General features: G+C 31.9%; 1 protein-coding gene across 2 annotated transcripts in view; it reads right to left on the reverse strand.

Annotated features, from left to right (window-relative positions):
- LOC143239657 (protein lifeguard 1-like) overlaps positions 1-21076 on the reverse strand; it is a 33482-nt gene extending 12406 nt beyond the window's left edge. For both annotated transcript variants that reach the window (XM_076480985.1, XM_076480986.1), the window contains exons 1-7: positions 20938-21076; positions 14103-14230; positions 12389-12467; positions 10243-10296; positions 9158-9248; positions 6336-6373; positions 656-701 (exon numbers count right to left, since the gene is read on the reverse strand). In XM_076480985.1, the coding sequence (XP_076337100.1) occupies positions 656-701; positions 6336-6373; positions 9158-9248; positions 10243-10296; positions 12389-12467; positions 14103-14205 (411 nt within the window). In that variant the 5' untranslated portion in view covers positions 14206-14230; positions 20938-21076. The remainder of the gene's footprint in view (positions 1-655; positions 702-6335; positions 6374-9157; positions 9249-10242; positions 10297-12388; positions 12468-14102; positions 14231-20937) is intronic.
- Between the last annotated feature and the right edge of the window lie 1719 nt (positions 21077-22795).

A 22795-nucleotide genomic window follows, 5' to 3' on the forward strand; every position in this document is an offset into this window, starting at 1 on the left:
GTAAGTTTTGTTTGTTTGGTTTGGAATTTTGTGCAAAACTACGCTACGACTATGTGTGCTCGCTGTCCCTAATTTAGCAGTGTAAGACTAGAGGGAAGGTAGCTAGTCATCACCACCCATTGCCAACTCTTTTACTAATGAATAGTGGGATTGACCATCACATTATAATGCCCCCACAGTTGAAAGGGCAAGCATATTTGGTGTGACAGGGATTTGAACTCGTGACCCTCGGAATATGAGTCAAGTGCCTTAACCACCTGGCCATGCCAGGCCATTTAAGTTTTGTACTTATAATACTTTAAAGTGTATCACTCTTTCCTGTTGAGTTTTGTAGAGGTTACTTACATGTAAAGTAAACTGATTGGCAATGAATTAAATAGAGATAGTATATTTATTCTGACATGAAACATGTTACCTAAAATTAGTATTAATTCACACATACAAAGATCTTTAAAATAATTAGGTAAAATGTTATCTGTTTTAGGTACTTTTAGACTGAAAAGTATCTTAGTATACAAAATTCTGCAGTTTATGAAGCTAAATTATGTCAAACATAGGTTATCAAAAATATAACTAAATACATGTAGGATAGCAACAGTATGGCCACCTTAGAAATAAAAATCATCAAATTATGGTAACATGAATTTTTACTTACTGCACAAATACCAACAGCCATGACCACTTCATCAGCTTTATAACCCCTGATATAGAACAAAAACAGTCAATTATCAAGTAATTTAAAGTTTATGTTCATGATAATTGTTCAAAATATTTTACTGAAAATAAGAAGTAAACAACAAGTCAGATTATGAGTCAGAAATTCATAATCAGCTAATAGGATATAAAATATGTGCATGCTTTTCATAAAGAAACAGACCAATAAGAAATGATTTTCCTTTCTTATATGATATCAAAGGTGACAAAAAAGCCTAGCTATGTTTTAGACAAGCAGACATAACAGTTAAAAAAAAAATATTTTCAATATTTTAAATACTTTAACTATAAAGAAAGCAGTCTAAACAACAGTAATCATTCAGTATATGATGGTATCCTGTTTGTATTTTTATTAGTTGGTAACTTGTATCTCTCTTAGTGAAAACAAAACACCAACAAATAAAAGATTAGAACCAACTGAACTATCAAATAAGAGCTATTTATATGTTTTCTTTATCAAATATACAGAAAATGAATTAGCTTAAAAACATTGAGTGAAAACATATTTTTCAAGTCCTATACTTTTCTCCACCCAGCTATACCAATTCAATCTTATTTAGTATTAACTAATAAGAAAGTACAAACTGATGAATTAAAGATGTGCTGAAATAAAAAGTTGTTAATTTTTTATGTTCATAATTTTTCCAATATTCAATAAGATAGTTATTTATTTCTGCAGATCAGTTCACATACTTTGTTTTGATGCACAATTACTGTGTATTAACCAGTAGTAACTGCAGGTCAAAATTATAGGATTTAAGCACATTATACCAACATTCATTGGATTAAATCTGTTGGCTGGTACATGAAATATTATCACCTCTAATTTACAATCAGCACTGTTTCAAATCATATTATAAAAATACTTTGGATACATAAAGTTTAAAATATTTTCAAAATTACAAGTAAAATTTACCAATTATTTTGAAGATTTTGGTTTTAAACAATCATGCTTTAAACCAAAAACAAGTTATCTTTATATAACCAACAGCATCTGAGAAGCAACTAAAACAGTTACCCACCCTTTCTGCAATTTCTTGCTGTTAAATTTTTAATATAATTATTAAAAGTAAAAGTTCTAACATAATATAATTAAAATATTAGTGTTTTTCAGGTATAAATATTAACCCTTATTACAATAACTTAATTATAGTAAATACTTACAAAACCTGATATAATAGAAAATTAACTATGGGGTTGAATTTACATGCTTTTTAACGGATAAATATTGTCCCTCATTTTCATAACAAATAGTAACCTGATATTAGATTTTCTATTTAATCTGTTTTAAAATTCAATCACTTCTTTATGCTAGTAAACAAAAGTGTTTCTGGATTATTTTCTTGTAAAAATGTTGTCAATTTAAATTGTTTGGCTGCTTGTTTATCAACAAAATAAAATTTATGTTCATTTTTCAACTTGTCTTTGTGTTACAAAACTTCCAACCTTCTTTTAGTTTAATCCATCTCTTTTGATGTGTAATGAAACTACTGTTGCTCTATTCCAAACTATGATTGGCCAAAATATAAGAAAATTAAGCACCACAATAAAAGAGATTCTCAAAATTGCTGTTTAATCAAAAATTGCTAAAATATATAAACTAAAAATATTAATTAAACATAAAGCTTTATAGGAAGAACAAACTTCAATAATGAATAAAGCATATTCTATAAGATCTGTACAAAATGTTACATTAGACAAACTTTAACTTCCAAATTGGCTATCTATGGTGACTAAAGTTCAGAGAGAATTTCACATGACTCAGACAATATGTTCTGAATGAAGCATTCCCTTTATTTGGTTGGTTGATTTAGTGTTTTATGGCATAATGCAGCTAGGATATCTGTGCCAAACGTCCAGTAAAAAAATAAAAATAAAGTAAATGTAGTCAAATTCATAAAAGAAATGAAGGTAAAACATAACAGCATTGAAAAACATAAATAGCATAAAACCAATGTTGACATCTAGTCTACAATGTTAAGAGAGAAACCACAGTAAGAGAAGTTGTAAAAAACTTTCTGTAGCATAATGGTAATTATCATAACCTGCCAGGAGGACTAACAGGTAAGTACAAGAACCACCGTCAGTCACCTGAAGTTGGCTTTTCCAGTCCTGGTGTCGAGTTATTTAATGTTACAGCCATTTTTTGCTTTTGAAATCGAACTAGAGAGATTGTGATTCTTAAAAGGGAACCACATTAAAAAAGGTTTCTGGAAAAATTTGAAACACCTATATGACATTAAAAATATTAATGGCCTTTAAAAAACTAAAAACTTTATCAAGTGTCACTCTCACCAATGACACTGTAATGTTATGGACAAAGCTTGGGTCCGCACAGTGTTAAAATGATGCCATCATTGAGAGTCATAATGATGGCAAGAAAGTAAAATGTGGCTTACAGTGATCCGAGTGTCACACAAACTACACACTGGTGCATCAGTTCCAGATAAAAGAAAACGATGAGTTAAAAAACTGACCAATGCGTTGTCTAGTTAGAACAACTTCCTCCTTCTGAACCTTACAAAAGCAAGCTGGCCAAAGTCCAATATAGGGTTTTATTTGGAAAAGCTTGTTTTTGCGTTGCTCACTCCAAGTCGACTGCCAGCTGATACGGAGCTGAGCCTTGAATACAGGACTATAGTCCATGTATGGATTATGCACAGTGGTGATAGTGCCAGAGCAGATAGATTTAGCTGCAGTGTCTGCAAGCTCATTCCCATGAATACCAACGTGGCCTGGTATCCAGAAAAACTGAATAGAAGTAGATGCTAATGAGAAATGGTGCATTTGGTTTTGAATATCAGCGAGAACAGGGTGTGAACCAATGTGAAGCAATTCCAGGGCCAGTAGAGATCTAAGCAAGTCAGTATAAATAGTGCAGTTGGAGTAATGCTTAGCTTCAATATGATTCAGGGCAAAAGAAGTGGCAATACAGTTCAATAGTGAACACAGAAGCTGTAGAGGGGATTCTGCACGCAACCACCAAACCACAACAAACCATGGCAGAGCCCACACAGTCACCTGATTTGGAACCATCAGTATAAATTGGAATGGATTGTTTGAAAGATGTTCAGTAAATAAAAGACAGTACTTCCAATCGAAAGTATCTGCTTTTCTCAGATGACTTAAAAAAGGTCACATTTGGGGACTGTAATAAGCCATGGTGGGATGGGCTGACCAGTGGATTCTGCAATGTTATCCAAGGACAGACCAAATTCATCCAACTGCGCCTGGATGTGAAAGCCAAAGGGAGCAATAACAGATCATCTGTTCTGAAAAAGTTTGGCCCATCAAGGAAGGAAAACACAACCCCAGGTGGGATGCTTCGGGTAAGAAATGAAGTTTCGAAAAATATAGTAAAGACAGTTGCAAATGGCGAAGGTACAAAGAAGGTTCATGAGATTCTACATATAAGCTGTGAACTGGGGAGGTGTGGAAAGCCCCAGTGCATAGTCGAAGTTCTTGATGATGAATGTGATCCAGCATCTGCCGAGGGTCTGGCAGAACCATAGATCAGTGATCCATAGTTGAGTTTTGATCGAATAAGAGCACGATATACCTTTAACATCGAACATCGATCCGCTCCCCAACTGGTGGTAGAGATGACATGGAGGATGTTCAGTGCTTTTGTACATTTGACCTGTAGCAGTTTAATGTGTGGTATAAAGGTCAGCTTACGGTCAAAGATAAGCCCCAAGAACTTGGTCTCAGGGACCACAAGCAGCGAAACTTCACCGATACATAAACCTTGACAGTTCCATTGTATCAAGGCGGCCATTTTTAATGACGTGTAGGCGAACTGGCTGGAGAACCCTTCTGTTTATGACCAAGTCATTTTTCCTAACTGTCCTTATTCGTGGGAGGTCTATCAACCTCCATGGATCCTGTCCTGGGTCGATTGGGCAGGTCTTTGTGGTTGGAAGGGGATTCCAGTGACTAAGGACACAAACGTATTGTTGTTTTACATCTTGAGGTGGGAAAAAAAGACATATCTGAAGAAATGCCTGTACCTGGAATCAAAGGATGTGAATCTTGAGATTTGTTGGAATGTATGGGAGGAACAGAAATGGGTGTAGAAGTTGATTCATCAAATTTTTTAACCATGAAGGTCAAAAGGCTTTTCATTTGTTTTGAGAATAATTCTCTTGGAGGCACAAAGAGATCTGTCTGCACCCTCACTGTAGTTGTGGAATGAAGTGCAGCAGCATATGTCCGAGATGAAGTGGTGGACAACTATTTCCGAGCCTCAGGATAAGTAATGTTAAGAGTCGTTTTCAAAAAACTGCACCTCTTTTTCCTCCAACCATTTAGGACAAGAACGGAAGTAGGAAGGGTGAGAACCATTGCAGTTGACACAATGTGGGTCCATGTCACACTCATAGGCATTGTGGTCCTTACCACCACAATGAGCACATGTCAGGGAACCACAACATGACATCTTTGAGTGGCCGAAGCTCCGACACTGGAAACATTGGAAAGGGTTTGGAATGTAGGCCATACCCTGCCTTGATGGTGGCAAGTGCACGTGGTGATGTAAATGTCAAAATGAGGATATTTGTCAGCAACGTAACTCCATCTTTGCGAGTGGAGATGCGCCTCACTGCAGAAACTCCTTGAGTGGAGAAACCAGCGACAATCTCTGACTTGGGGACGTTCTTCAAATCCCTCTCAACTATAACTCCTCATGATGAATTCAAAGTAGCATGAGGTGTAACCTTAATAGGTATATCCCTAATTGCCTTTGAATTCAAGAGTTCACTGTGTTGAGATGTGGATGTTTCAAACAATGTCTTCAGATCAAAGCTTCTTTACTGACTTTGGAGAGCCAGCAAATCCCTCCAGTCTCTTCTGAATAAAAAAGGGGGACATTTGCCCTAAAGGTTTCTCTGGAAGAGAATGTAGGATGAGAAAATGAGGTACAACTGGTGGTACAGATGTTGCAGATTGCTGATCAGAGTCTTCAAGACATGGTCATTTACCTATTGACTGTTTTTTCACTATTTTATTTAAATTTTTATTTGGAGAATCCATAGGAAAAGAGAAAATTTTGGTGCCCACTGACCCCACCCACCATGGAGCTCTACGAGGGGATGCACTACAATGTCAAGCAAGAACACTGCAGCAACGCCAGGGTTTCATGAGCACTATACCCAAACACCAGCATCAGACACAATGTCCACAACACATACAAAATGTATACAAAATACCATCTAGAAATTAAATGCCATAAATACATTCTTGTTAGGTGTAACAATAATCTAAAATTTTAAGATGGTGAAATTAATATTTAAAGAGTCTATGTACATGTTTCCTGATGTGAATGTAGCTTTCTAGGAAATGCATGTTCTGCAAAAACACCACACCCTCAACTGACAGTTCCACAAATTCTGAATGAGAAAAGGTTCCCAAATATTGCACACAACTCTGCAACATAACAGTAAAAAATTTAAATCAACCTTAACCTTTCATTACCAAGTTTGTTGAACTTCAAAAGAGTTAATCTATGTTTATTAGAATGCTTAATAAGAAAATATAAAACTGCTGTATATGTGATTTCACTAGAAAGTTTACTACAAAAGTACAATTTCTGACACATCAAATAACAGTTGTCTGTAACCTACCCTGCTGCAAATCCCAACAAGAAAGATTCTAGGACAGTCTGTAATGAAAAAAATGTTAACAAAGGTTAACAAGAATTCCACCAACAAAGCAAGGAACTTGTAAACTTATTTAAACAAATTTAGTATAACTTAAACATTTTATGTGTGTAAATGTGGTCTTTAAAGCAATTGAAGAGTTTCCCTGAGTTATTACTTTTAATTATTATATACATTTATTAAAGATTTCTGGTGTATCTTTGCATGATCAGTTTCCTCTCCTCAACTAAGAAGTAAAATGTTCATATTCACTACCCATACAATATTAACTTCTGCACTCCATGTATCAGAGAAATCACATACTACAAACTCTTTAGTATTTTGTCTAGAAAAATAAATTTGTATTAATTTCACTTTTGAACTTTCAGGAATAACCTGTACATGATTTAATATACAAAAGCTAGGGTTAATTTAGCAAATTTATATTCTGAAACTCTGCCTTTTCATTGTTATAATTGTCAGTACTGTACAAATACTATTATTCTCACTGCAAGGAAAAATGTGTACTGAGGAGAAGCTACAAAAAGAATTACATCTTACTACTGAAGATTAAATAATACATTATATTTGGTTGACAAAGGTAATCAGGTTTATACTGACAACCTGCTCTTTTCCTGCTGTACTGATCAAACAGACTTGATCTATTTTGATAAATTAAACAATTAAATCTTAGCAAGTAATAATCAAGGAGTAATTTTAAGAATATATCAAATATTGTTGGAAACTTTATTAACATTAAAGTAAATTACAAAACAAAGTTGTTTATTATAATATTTTTAAAGAAATATTACAGTCAAGACTAATATAAAAACAAGAAAGATAATAAAAAATACTTAAACATGTACTTGAAATAAATATACATATTTCTTGTGAACTGTATATTAACGTTTGATAAAATATTTGACATGACTTCCTGAACACAGTAGCTATTCATTGGTACCTATACTCTGAACTATTTGTACAGCCATGGCAACTACCACACTCCCACAACTGCAGTGTTTTAATTCATAATTTAATCAAGTGTCATTAAACAATAATTTTACAATGAAAAAAGCAATAAAAAATGTTTTTGATGACTGACTTGATAATAGATGTTACTGTTCTGTTCGCACCTACACAATGTTTGACATGTATGTGGTGTGTGTTAATGTTTATATCATTTTATAGTATACTCAGGTGTAGTGATTGTACATAGCAAAGGCATCAATCAAATGTGGATCTGGCTCTTATGTCTGTAAAGTCGAGAGCAACCTGTAACAGTTATTTCTGCCTTATTTCCCTTTACTGGGTTCTTTTCCACGTTCAATTGTTTTGCAGCCAAATGCAAATATCACGTCTGAATGGATAACTGAGGTGAGTTGTAACACGAACATGTGTGAATATCCTGACAGTTAATTAAGAATGAAATTCTAACAGCTCAAATGAGTAACTCAGAATTAACATGACCATTCAAAAAACTCCATTATAGGCTAATTAAGAGCTGATTGTAACAGATACTGAAAGGTTTGCTTTCTGTATTGACACAAGGGCTATTTGCATTTCTTGTCCTTAATTTGGAGCAGATAAACTAGAAGGAATGCAGCTAGTCAACAGACCTGCTGCCAAATTTTGGACTACTTTAAATGAAGAATGGGATTTAATTATCACTTTTAAAACATATCTAAGGTACCAAAGTGTGGAATACAATCCAACTAACCTCTAAACTTCATTATCTAGGAGCATCAATTGTAAAAATTAATGTCATACATTAGAATCAAATAATGAGCTAATCAAATTAGAGTTTCCAATAATAACTATTTATCAGTATTACAACCATTCAAGTATCTAGTGATAATAATCAATTAATGATAATAATTAATCAATAAGTAAATTCTACTAACCACTAGGCTACTCCTGTCCCAATATCAAAAGAAGTTTTTATTTTGTTCTAATACCACAGAAGCAACTCTACAGCATAGGTAATAAATTAAATATCACTAATCATAGTGTATAGTGTTTCATTCTTTATTACTGTATTTCTGGTTTTCCAACAGAAATGAGTATTCACCAGATATGTGCATCTAAACGTGGAAGTTTAATTTACTCAACCACTTATCAAATTAATATACAGAAAAATAGTGGTCGAAGGATCCCTACAGATTCAATGAGACACTTATGTTGAATTTGGAAAGTAATAATTATATATATATGTATATATATACACATACACACACCCAAGCAAAAGTACCTGTCCCAAGTAATGGGAAAAGTTTAATTTAAACTACTAATTTAAATTACTTCATGGACTTTAAAAAGAATAACTGTGTTGTACTCTTGGTTTCACTCAGATTCAAAGCTCTGAGCTACTTTTACTGACCATTGTGAAAAGTAATTGTTGAGCATTTCAGTCATGCTAAGAGCCACTCAACAGTAACATATGGTAAATCGTTTTATTCTTTACATCACATTTTGAAATATGAATGACAGTGTGATTAATTTCTGACAATTTAATGTAGAATATCCTGCTTGTAAAATAAAATTTGGCCTCAACATTATTCATGTCTGTTTGAAAAGCTGTGCAGGCAGACAGATTGCCGAGTGCTTAGACAAACACCACAGTTTGCAAGAAATATGCAACGTAAAACTTTTCATTTCATAGATGTTTATGTGTTTGTGCAAGGAAACAAGCATTTTTCAGATATATTTATCACAGACTTATTTATAGGACATAGATACAATCTTAATGAATTAATTAGGCTAATACAGGAAGAGGTATCCTATAGGAATAAACATTTGATCATACTTACAAATGCTATTAGTATGAATATATTAGTAGGAGAGGTCCTTCTGACTTTATCACAGCAAACCAAGACAATCATAAGTATAAACATGAGGACACTGCATAAAGACAGAAGATTTTAATTTCCTATACATACAAAAGACACAGTTCCATAACTGATAAAATGTTTGACTATATACACCTGCACTAATATTATATACAACTAAAACTTAACTTCCTAAACAAACATACTGTTTTTACAATATTTATATAATTTTTTATTATAACTGTTATACATAATATAAGTAGAAAATCAAGTCATTGAAAACTGACACTTGAAAATTAAACATGTTTTTCTGATTGTACATTAATCTCAAAAAAGGACATTCTTTTTCATAAGTTTAACTTACATCAGTAAAACTTAACATTTTGTGAAAAGAAATGTTCATGAACACAATTTATTTGTTAACATAACTTTAACATCACAATATAACTTTACATGCTGCAATCTGATTTTTTCAGTGTTGTTAAACCTATGTGTACATGTTGGTAAATATTTTAATGTTAATACAAAAATGACTTCAAATTTTTAAATGTGTTCAATAATATTTTTGGTTTATTATATTTTTGTTCTGCTTTACTGAGAAGTACAACCTTATTTAGCTTTTAACACTACATAAATATAAAAATTACCAAATGAATCATATTCATGGGTTAAATAAAAAAAACAACCTAAAGTTACAGCTTATGTAATATAACAAATGTATTCTCTAGTTACGATTATCTATAAACTGTATATATTAGAAAATTGCACACTATATTGTTTTAATTTATTTACCATTAACTGCACTTTTTTGCACTACCTAACAGACACTACTAAACAAATTACCATAGATACTTATATTAACAATGTACGATCATTACTAACCTTATAAGTTTTGCTAAACATTTATAAAAATTTCTTTACATCCTTAAAAATCAGATTAATACAGATATTTTAAATAGCAAGTCAGAAAAATTTAAGATGCATTTTGTTAAAAAGATCATAACATTAAATCAACTTTTTTCATTTTTCATCATTTCACAAATCTTGCATTAACGAAGTTAACTTACAGTGCAATCCAGAAAAGTTCTATGTGTGTAGCAGTAAACTTCTGTACTTTTGGCCTGAAAAATAGTTGTTAATATATATATACAAATTATTTTTTCCAAGCATTTATAATTTTTAAATTTTTAGTATAATGCTGAAAACTATACCACAAACCATCTGATTCCCTGATATTTTATCCTCTATTAATAGTAATTTAGGTTAACCTAACAATGGTAAAACAATAAAATATTCTTATTCCCTGATATTCTATCCTATATCTATAGTAATTAAGGTTAACCTAACAATGGTAAAACAATAAAATATTCTTATTACCTGTTATTTTATTCTATATCTATAGTAATTAAGGTTAACCTAACAATGGTAAAACAATCTTCTTATTCCCTGCTATTTTATCCTATATCTATAGTAATTAAGGTTAACCTAACAATGGTAAAACAATATTCTTATTCCCTGATATTTTATCCTATACTTACAGCAACTAAAGTTAACCTAACAATGGTAAAAAAATATAATATTCTTTTTCCCTGATATTTTATTCTACATTTATAGTAACTAAGGTTAACCTTACAATGGTGAAAAAAAAATTCTTATTCCAGTATTTTATTCTATATTTATAGGAACTAAGATTAACTTAACAATGGTAAAAACAAAACAAAAAACGTTCACCATAAAGATGAATATATTTCATTTGTGTCATTAAGTTATAAACAGAATATTATAAAACGTTAAAATTTAAATTTTTAAAGCTTCTATAAGATATATATACATTGATAGTTTGTCCATACAAAATTCAGCAAACTTAAATCTATGAATACATGTATCATCACCTAAAAATAACACAGATGAAATGTGACTGAACAAAAAACAATTTTTTTTTTAGAATATATTTTTGTATTTTAAAATGATAAACAATATTCTGAAATTGTGAAAAAATTGTTGGGATTGATCAGAAAGCACTATCATATATTATAGGACAGCAGAAAGTCCAAACATTTTGGGACATAGACTATAAACCATACAGATATTTGGAAGACTGTGGGTAGCTGTGTGTAGTAGAACCAAATCCTAACAGTTGTAAACATATATAACAAATGAATGTATTATTGTCAGACATACAACAAACAAGCCATTTTTTAAAATGTACAGTGGAGCGCCATTAAGCCGCGGACCAGTAAACCGCGAAATCGCTTAAGCCGCTGTAGCAAGTCTTGTGAGCGAGGATCATCGCGGCTCACCGCTAATTTAAGAACGTGTAAAAACTCGGCATACGAATTTAATCCTGGCTTTATAACTTCAAGGGGATATTTAAAAAGGATTTGCTTTAATTTGGGAAATAAATAAAATATATTACAATAGAAATCGACCGTTAATCTACCTTATCCGCTCTCTATGTCAGCTTTATGGAGGCCGCCATTGTTACCGAATCACACCTCTCCATACATTAAAGTTAATCTGCGAAAAAAGTGATCAATAATTAAAGTATTATTTTTAATTCGATAATCCGATATAATGATCACGCAATGGCCCAGATGCAGCTCCTCGGCGGAGTTGTTGGCGACTTCGGCTTTTCAGTCACAAAGATTTAAGCCATGGTTAAGCAGGTTGACCCCCCAAATACTGCGGCTTAACGGCGCTCCACTGTATATTGGTGCATTGCTCAGACAGAACTGGCTTTAAAGTAGAACCAAACACTGTGTTGATCAAAATTCTCTAGAAATTATAATTAAAGACATACTTCACCACACACTGGTAATTTACTGAAATTTAATATAGAACATGGTTTACATAAGAACATTCCTGTCAACTTTATAAAGTAAAATCTTCAGGTTTGGACCAAATATTTCAGTGTGCAATTATACTACAACCCTAATATAATATTTTCAGTTCCCACTTACTCTTCCACTATGGACAAGTTCTTTGTTATGGGCCATAGAACCATTACTTAACATTCCAAATTATAACAAAATATGTTTAAATATTAAAAAAAACATCTGTTTATTGTTTACAAAATTAAAACAAAGCTACACCAATATGGAAGTTTTAAACCTCATTTCATTAAAACTATTTTTCACTAGTGAACTTAGCTAAAAATGTAAAAAATAAAATTAAAACATTTACAGTTTATATACATTGTATTTATTTACTTACACGTAAAGGAACAGTGCAATGAATCCCAGAGTGATAGAGAGTTGTACCATCAAAATTCCATACACTTTACGAATGAATCCTGCACAGACATATTGTACAAAAACCATTAACTTTCATCTTTAACATCAATTTAAAAGCTATCATAACAGTAGCAAATTGAAGATCAATCATGAAATTAACCTTTCCTGAACTTTGCTAATGGATGCAGAACAAACATCTAAATGTATATTACTTAAAAACAGAAAATTTATGAAAGTAAATCCATAAAAAAATGGCATTTAATGCATTCCCAGGTCTTTAACTGTTTCTTCCTATTAATAAAAACCTGGGTTTGAAATAAAAGAAAGAATCCCTGAGAAATCTATAAGTGTATTACTAAATGCTGAATTGCACATATATGTTCAAGCACAAAAACACCATCTACATACTGTAGCCTACTCGGATAGAATACACACTTTTATACACACACGAGAACACCATAGAGATAACAATCACAAGGGAAAAAGTAATGTAATTGTGCCAGTTAATACAGAGAGTGAAAGCAATACTAATGTGCATCAACCAGACTGAATGCTGTTTTACATGCATCTGATGTTATCTAAATCAAATTTTTAAATAACTAACAACCTTATATGTTATACAGATTATGACTGTGACAGAACCAGCTGTAAAAGTTTGAGGCTAAAGAAAACATGGGTCTTAAAATACAAAAGTATTCATAAGTACACTATAAATGTTCTTTGTACTATACACATACATAAACTTGAATACAATAAATCATATCATCATCAAAATAGTGGACAAAGAAAAATCAAATGTAGGGTGTTTATTCAAGTTAGGTAACATGTGCTACCAGAAACAAAAATGTCAGTTTGACTATGAATTATAACAGCAGGAAATAAAAGGTACTGCAGAGAAAACATCATCAAGTACAATATTACAGAAATTTTGATGGCACTAAAAATAACTTCCTGTGACAAGTACAATAATTACACTAGCAGTGACACTTTGAAATTCTCTTGAAACTTTCCAGTGGAAAAAAAAAATTGACTACTGGAAACATTAATACACATCTTGTTTTTGTAAATAAACTCACCTTTCAGTGTTTATTTCTTATTAACTAAGTTCAGGTAAAGGCAACAGAGACACTTATCAGGCCTCTGTAAATCACGAGTAGACCTACGATCTCACAGTGCAGCGTGGGTATTTTGTGCGAGTATAAAATAAATGCCAGTAGTTTAGAGCCTAAATGATAAAAATAAACTTACCCATTTTAAGCCCTTAACATTTGAAAATGCAAAGCTAACTTAGTAAAATGTGTTCCTTATTAACTCATCAATACCTTGAGCATAATGTACCATTTTCTGCCTTCTAGTTTAAGATAGTACTTTTGTCAGAAATGAGTTGTTAAGAACATACCTGTGATTTATGTATGTACATGCAATACACACAAATGTATGTTAGGCCAACTCATCTGTAGTATTTGCAAAAAGCAGTTTATAGCCATTAGTTATATCACTGTAATGAACATTTTAAACAATATTAAAATTTATCCTCATTAGCCAACTTAGAATTATATAAGTTCATACATACATTCATGACTTCAAATATAAAATTAAGAAATATTCCACAATGAATAAATATTATAGATACACTTGTGTGTAACATATGAATGTCAATAGTTCTCAGTTTAACTAATAAAATTAAAATTTACCCATTCTAATTGTTTTCTCTGAAAAAGAATTCTCAAAATTGGAGAATGGGACACCCTCATCTGCAGCTCCATACTCAGCATCATATGTTCCATAGGCAGACATGCTGACCAAAGAACTCTGGTCGTAACTGAAATATTACAATGTTTGTATGTAATCTCTTTATTTTGACTTGTTTCACTGTCAAACAACATCAGTTATTATATACCATATCAAAAAATTTTTCAAGCAAAGAAACAACAACAAATGGTTCAGTTTTTCTTTTATTTACTTAGTAAATGGGCAACTGTTTACTATATCTAAACAAGATTCTCATTATGAATTTGAAACACAGGGAAAAATATTCTACTTAAACATTACTAAACAACAAATAAGCCAATTATATCCAATTCACTTTACATTACCCTGTACCTCTGAACTTTATATATGCAAATTAAGTGATGGCATAACATTTAAGCAGTATCAAAACACAAAATTGAGACATTTAGTTTTAAATGTAACAAAAAACAGAACTTCTTGTTATAGAGATGTACAGAGAAATTACTCAAAACAGAAACAAATGACACTGATAAGGTATAGTATCATACCCAATGTATGCATCACACTCAACAACCATCATAACAGAATCAAATATTTATTTGTTTCAAGATTTTACAGAAGTATCTCAAATGAAAAAAAGATGAGTGAAATGATAAATTGAAGCTACATTTAGAATAAGATGACTGTGATTGAATGAATCAAGTAGTCTTATGTTACTTTGTTTTAAATGGGATACTACATGGTTTAATGAGCCAAGCAGTGTTATGTTATTTTATGATGTATTCACTTGAAAAGACAATTTTGTAGTGACAGAGCAAGGAGTTTGTGAAATGTGATAAATGTTTCACTGTTAGACTTACGAATTAATTACTTTCAACTAATTGATTATTCTTACAAGATTTGGATAGTCTGAATAATGAAAAATAGTAATAATTGAAAACACTAATTTAGATTCATTTATTATTTTTGTGTCGTGACATCAATCAAGCTGAACAACCTTGAAATAGCTGTAATGAAAACATTAATTTAGAATAATTACTTACTTTTGTGACATTTAATCAATTATAATTTTGATTTATCAATTATTTTCCATGACACTGATGCTCAGAGGTAATCATTTAATCATAGAGCTCTAATGTAAGTTTGTAATACTACCTGACAATTATTCTTTCAAAGTACAATAAGTTCTATCTAGGGAAACTTGAACTTTCTATACTTTCACTACACTTACGAGCTGAAACCATTATAGATGACATCTGTGATCAAGCACAGGCCTAGCAGCTTCTACAATATCTTTGTACTATTGAGTTTTTATACCCACCCAAACTGCTTCATCTATAGCTAAGTAGCTCTGCCCATCAACTCTAGTGTTTACATTTTAACACAAGTTTCTCACAGAACATCTTAAATAACAGAAAAAATGATGTCATAAGAGTGAAAGCCACCAATATGACACAGTTAGAAGAAATGACTGACTATCTCATAGCACTCTATGGCTGAGTTGCAAAGATATTGTAAAATATGTAAACAGTTTTCATTTGAATGAATTATTACATTGTGTCTTATAAGTTTATTCCAAAGAGTTTGTCTAAAAGGATCTACAAATCTTTAATGAAAATTGATCAAAGATTGAGACTTAAGCAATGGCATAATCTGGAAATGACAAAATGGTCTAACACTTCAAAATCCTCACCAAGTAAGTAATCGTTCCTGAGACAAGGAACTCCAAGAATGACTTTGTGTGTTCTGCATGTTTTCAGCAACATTTAAGAAGTGTTTGACAATTAAGTCAAAAGCCTATCCAATCACACAGTTTGAAGGAAATCAGACCCTAAAAAATTGTACTTCATTTAGTTCACACAGCCACAAGCATCCAAGAACTTTTACGTATGGAAAGACCATCCTTTGGAAGTAAATATCAGTGGAGCAGCTTACCCATGAAAGTTTGCAGAAATCATGTTTCATGTTGAGTCAATTACTATTTCACTAACTAGGTACAGAAGCAAGGAAGAGTTCAAGGCCAAATTTGTACACAAAGATTTGCACTAATGAGTTATATTTATAGAGATGGCTGAGGAATAATTAATGAATCTTACTAGCCATTCTAAAGTCCTTAAGTGCAGTATCTGCCTGCACATCAACAAATAACCTGCTTCCTTGTATAAGGTTTGGGGTTGCTACTTGACACCAAGATTCAAAGAAAATGATACTAGCACAGTTGAAACTCTTCAGTTTGGCAACACTGGGACCCGAGAAGTGCTAGATCACAGAAAATGCTGAACCACAGAATTTGTCATTAAAGAATTCTTCATGTAAACATGTCCTATCTTAGGCTTGCCAGACTGCTCTACATATCTATGTCATAAAAGGTAAAATAAAGCTTAAAACAAAAAATAATACAATTACTAATGCTGACAGAAAAGGTTTTTATTGTTTCATGTACCTGTAATATAAAACTTACTAAACATTGTTCTGTAATTTCTTACATACTTAATGCTGTTAAATATATATATATAATACCTGTACCAATATATAATAAAGCTTAAAACAGAAAACAATACAGGTACTGTACTATCACTAATGTTGCTACATAGTTTTTGTTTCAAGAAACATAAACCTTAAACCTGTACCGTACTTCCATTTATGGCTGTTGACACTTAACCATATCTAATTACAGTACAATATAGTAAAGCTTTAAAAAAAAACCAAAAAAATTTAATACTGCCATATATCCACTTCTAGTGTGTTGTACAATATTATCAATGGTTGCTCAGATTATATTAGAAGTACATTGGGGTCAACAGGCATCTGTACATCAGATGCAAAGGTGGTGGGTAGTGGATTATTTGCACTAGACTCTTTCTCAGTAGTCTTCTCAACAATCTTTTTGAACCACTGTTGAAAAATAGCTTAGTTCATGCACTTTGGTTTTTCTTTAATTAATTTTGTTTAAATCAAACAAACACACAATTTTTTATTCTGTTATAAAGTCCTTTTTGTTTCAGTCCTGCAATTAAATTCCTAGTCATCTGGATACATTCATCAATATACATTCTTTCACTTCCTTATCTTTTTGCACTTTATTCATGATCTTCTTGCCTTACTGAACAATCTCTTTATCTGAGGGTTGATAAACAACTGGCACTTGGTTATCAACATTCCTCCAGATTTTTTTTCTGTCATATCTTTGGTTACTTTGAGACACTTATAGTATGTCATACTCTTAGCATACTTTACCAATTCTCAGATCAATTTCTTTTCATTGAAAACTTCTTTTAATCTAATGAAGTTCAGTTCTTTATCTTCCTCTTTCTGAAACACTAACCTTGACCACAATTTATGCCAGCCATCCTGCAGTGTGTTTTTGTCAACTTTATCCCAGGCAGAAGCAAGTGACCACATTACATCCTTTATGTCAAATTCTTTCATGACACTTGCAACAGGCTTCCCATTATTCAATGAAACAAGCAAATGGTGCATGAACTCTGATCTGTATTTACATTTCAGCGAATGTAATATGCTCTGGTCACAGAACCGAACTAAAGAAGTGCAGTTAGGAGGGAGATACACAAATTACATTAACTTTTATCAAACGTTCTGGTTTGTGGTGGGCCAAACAATTATCTAAAAGTGAAACTATTTTACACTTTTGATCAAGGTCAGCAGAGTCTCGATGAGCTCTAGCTTTCTGTACAAAGTAATTTTGAAACCATTCAAGACATAATTGCATTGCTATCCACCCTTTCTTGCTACCTCAATAGATAACTGGAAAAATTCTCACCCCTTTAAAGGCCCTTGGGTGCACAATTAAATCAATTACCATGAGCTTACACTTATGTGTGCCAGCTGCATTGGTGCAGTCAAAAATTGTTAGCCTTTCCTTTGAATCCTTACCTCCAGTTGAAGCCTCCTCAGTATCTAGGGCAAGGGTTTTTTGTGGCATGCAGTGCCAATACAGGGCTGTTTCATTGGTATTGTGCACCTGTTTTTGAGATAAAATTTCTGTTGCCACTAACTGTGCAATTTCATCCACAAACTTTGACACAATCTCTGTGTTAGCACTTTACTTTTCACCACACACATGCTATATACTTTTCTTTAATTCTCAGCAAAATAAACCTTAAAATCTGCTCCTTTTGTTTTTTTTAAATCATAAAGTGTTGATGATCCAGTGTTATGGAATTCGCACAAAGCCTTCACTGAAGTTACTTTATCTAGTTTGTTTCAGTAATTCCACCTTTTCAAGCAAAGATAATGATTTATGCTTTTCCTTATTAGCATTAGCCTCCCCTTTCACAATTTTTGTTTTCTTGGAATGACAATGTAAGTTTAAAACACAGCAAAATATAAGCTAAAACAGGAGTGTATAACCAAAACACTCAACTTCAGAAGTAAACAAACCTGATGCTTTGGCACTGTTAACAGCACAGTCCTAGTGGTTGATCTGCAAACTAATGGCAGCAGATTCAAAATGCGTCAGACCATGGGAACTGCCAGACTAAAGAGTTTCAATTGTAGTAGTTTCTTTCTTTGCACCAAAAATGAAACTACTACACATTTCAGTAAAGGTGTACTTTTATTTCTAAAGATTCTGACATTCCATGACTTATTCATTTAAGGACCTTGACTAACTTATTTGTACCATATCAGTAAAAAAGCCATTTCTATATAATTATATTTATCATTTTTCCAGATGTCTGACAGCCAATCCAAAATGAATTCACTCAGCTAACCAAAATCAAATACACTTGTTCTAACCATCTACATAACTGAATTGGTATCAATAAACCAGGCTATATCCTTCACATGCTAAGGAAACTTTTTTCTCTAGTCCTGGTAATAGACTTTCATTTCCTGGTTCACAGATAGTCATCAGCATTTAAATACAACTACTTGTCAAAAAACCTTTATTAATTTAGGTGTAAGACTCTTAATTTGTTATTTGACATTATACAATGAACTGTTTAATGATTATATTACAGATTTCTTTTGGTGAAAAGCAGATTAAATTCATCTCAAATTCAAAGGGACTCAAAAATCCCATAAATATTATACTGATATTACCATTATAAGAGGCCTCACTGTATATCTTTGGCTTCTGTTTCACACTGTGCTGATGAGCCTTGAACAGGCAAAACTGCAGTCCACAGAAGAGGGTTTGGTAAATCAAAAATGTATTAGGCTTCTACATTACAGCTACTTTTAATTTTAATTTTGCTTAATAGAAATCTGTAATATAATAATTAAATCATATAAATCTCAGGTCATCCCTTAAGTAATGTCCGATTTTAGGTTCAGAAAAAAGAGGAAGAATTTCAAATGCTTTTAATGTTAATCAATAATGTATGTTCCATTATTATCAATTACTTCCTAACAATGATTCACAAGCTTCTGAATGCCACTTCTACAAAATTATTGGGGTTTGGAGGAAAAGAATGTACAGAGGGTAGTTTTGGCATCTTCATGTGTTCCAAGTTCTTTTTCCATCAAGACAGTTCTGCAAACTTCAGAAGAGATAATAATCATGAGACAAGGTCTGGAGAATGAAGAGGATGTGGAAGTGTTTCCCAGCCTAGCTCTTCAATCTTTGCAGGTGTCATCCTTGCTGTGTGGGGCTATGCATTATCCTGGTGTAATACAACACCTATATGCATGACAAAAGCAGGCCTCTTTTTCTTTCAATGCAACATTCAAAACAACTGTTGGCAACAGCAGTCTAATGTAATCATTACATTGAGTAGTAGCAACTCAAAGTGGATTACACCAACAATATCCCACCACATGCTTAACGAGATTTTTCCTAGGGTGGAAGTTCATTTTGGGCTGTGCTTTAGCCAGATTACCTACACTGAGCCATTGTCTGAAGCACTTAACATTTTTATAATATATCCATTTTTCATCTCCAGTCATTAACCTGTCAAAAAAAGGAAAGTTATGTTCATGAGAATGCAAATGTCCAATCTTGCTTTAAGGATGGCTTCTGTCAAATCATGGGGGTCCCACTTTCAACACCTTTTCAAGCTGTTGCAGATGATGGTGAACTGTTGAATGGGTTGAATTAAGCTTCTGTGCTAGTTCTTCAATTGTTACAGCACAATCTTCATCGAGTGCAGCCAGCAGCAAGTCATCATTAAACTCAACAGGATGACCTGAACGTGGCACATCACTTAAGCTGTAGTCACCTGAACTTCTGAAACCACCTTCAACATTTTCTTTCATTGAGAGACTTCACACTATAAACATCTTGAATGTTTCTCATAGTTTCTGCTGCACTATTGCCTTTTTAAAACTCAGAAAGCATTATTTGCCTAATGTGCTCCTCAGACACATCCATCTTCATAAAGGTTTATTTGATTAATGATCTGAAAAAGTGGAGTTGGGTAAGTGTATTTTATTTGTCTGAACATTTTTTATACACGTCCTACTACATATTTTAGTCATTAAAGCCTACAAAGATAAACATAATGATGCACTTTCTGTATTGAATTTTCGGTCATTATTTATGGGATAACCCGAATGTATTCTTTACCCTTAATACCTATCACAAGTGTAAAAAAAAACTTGGATTATGTTGCTAGTTTCTGAAACCTAGTGAAAGATTACACGTGGTTAACTTCAGAACCAAACGTATAAGTTACTTTCTAAATAATTTTATAAATTTGAATTCCTACTCAACCCTCGTTTGTCCTAACTAAATAATATTTTGACTTGGACTTGGGCCTAACTTAGTAGTTAAGAGAAAATGTGATATTAGAGAAAGAAAACTTTAACAAAACTAATATAATACATTTTATTTACCTCTTTGGATTATTTTAAAAAATAAACAAAGACCAGAACAAATCTTTTCCTTCTTTCTAAATAGTTACACCTAGTGTTCCAATACGATTCCGAAACCTCATAAGATGCAGTCAAACACTGTCACAGCCATCGCCATCTGAAAAAATAAATTAAAATAATATTCCGAAATATTAAAAACAACAATAAACAACACAATATTATAAATATGAAAGAAACAAACAAAATGAAACCCCATTCTATCGTCAAAATTAGTCTCTAAATTTCCATACTCGCCGGCTTTAAAAAGTATATATTACAATAAGCTTTGGTCTACGAACGAGAACATGGGAGACAGCATAATTTCTACAGTATTTATATGGAATGAAAAAAGGTACGTAAGTATTATTCTTAAGGTCAATTTGGAAACATTGAGTCTTTCTGCAGTAATCTAAAAATTAAATAAAATCGTAATTTTATGTCAAACTTCTAAAAGACTAATATGGCAACACATAACTGTGTGTGTGTTTTACAGCAAAGTCACATCAGGCAATCTACTATATCCACCAAAGAGAATCGAGCCCTCGATTTTAGCCTTATGAATCCGTACATTCACCGCTGTTCAACTGGGGGACCACCAAATAATTCATCTATGTTTTAGGCTAATTTGACAATGAAATACATCGCTCCCTAAAGACTTAGTTATATCTCAGAAAGAGTGCTTACTTTTAAATCACATTAAAATTAAGTTAAAAACCGGAAACATCTAAATTAAAAGAAAATTCCATTTCGAAGTGTAAACATGTTTTTTTCCCTGCATATATTTGAAAACAATGATTTAAAACTACTACTCCAGTTAATGATATATAATTCAAAATGTCTGTCATTATAACAGATAAGTAATGATAATCCATGACCAAATACATTGTATTGCTTACAGATTTTTAATCGTAAAATCATCATACTACTCAAACTTTAATAAAATTAACAATAAATCAGCCACAAATGTCTTCATACGAATAATTTCTAGAATTAAGAATGAATTTTAGTTATAATATTTGAAAAAAATAGTAAAGAATTTAAAATTTAAACCCATACTCTGTACCAATATGGTACAAAAAGATAAAATTAGTATTCTTAGTTTTAAATAAATAATTAATAGAAACGGCTTTGAAAATTTCTGCGGATTCAAGTGAGATACATTTTTAAAATAAAACAACAAAACGTTTGATTCAATAATTTCTTATAGTGTAAAGCTACAAAATGTTCTATTTTGACCCGATCTGCTATAAAAATCAAACTTTGCATTTTAACTTTATAAGCCCTGAAACCTTTTAGTGTTAATACGGATTTAATTATTTGAATGAAATAATGTGTTATATATCCTGTGTTAAAATGTTTATCGTCCACAGCGCGATATACTTAAACACTTTATTTTAAGAAAACTAAAGAGAATATACTCATTATTATTATATTTTACTTTATACAGGTTTTACAGATATTTACTCCTTATTCTTGAAATCAAAATTAAAAATACACCAAGAAAACACAAAAAAATATTAGCATGCATCTATCACTCTCGACTCAATATGTTTCAAGCTTTAAAAAATACAGCAAAATAAATATTAAAAACATAAACCAAAAATACTAATAATAGTTTTATCTTAATAGTATTCAAATATAAGCTTTTAAATCAGATAAGCATTTTAATAAAACAAACAAACAAACAAAACTGAAACGTACTCAACATATCATTGTTTCACATTATGTTAAGTTTCAAAAACAGATCAGAAGGACTTAAACATGAAAGTGAATTAAATTTATGTTTAGCTCTTTCAAATAAAAAATAAAAAAATAAAATATTTATGGACGCTAGCTTTCA

This window comes from Tachypleus tridentatus, chromosome 13 (genome assembly GCF_004210375.1).
Source record: "Tachypleus tridentatus isolate NWPU-2018 chromosome 13, ASM421037v1, whole genome shotgun sequence".
Classification (NCBI taxonomy): domain Eukaryota; kingdom Metazoa; phylum Arthropoda; class Merostomata; order Xiphosura; family Limulidae; genus Tachypleus; species Tachypleus tridentatus.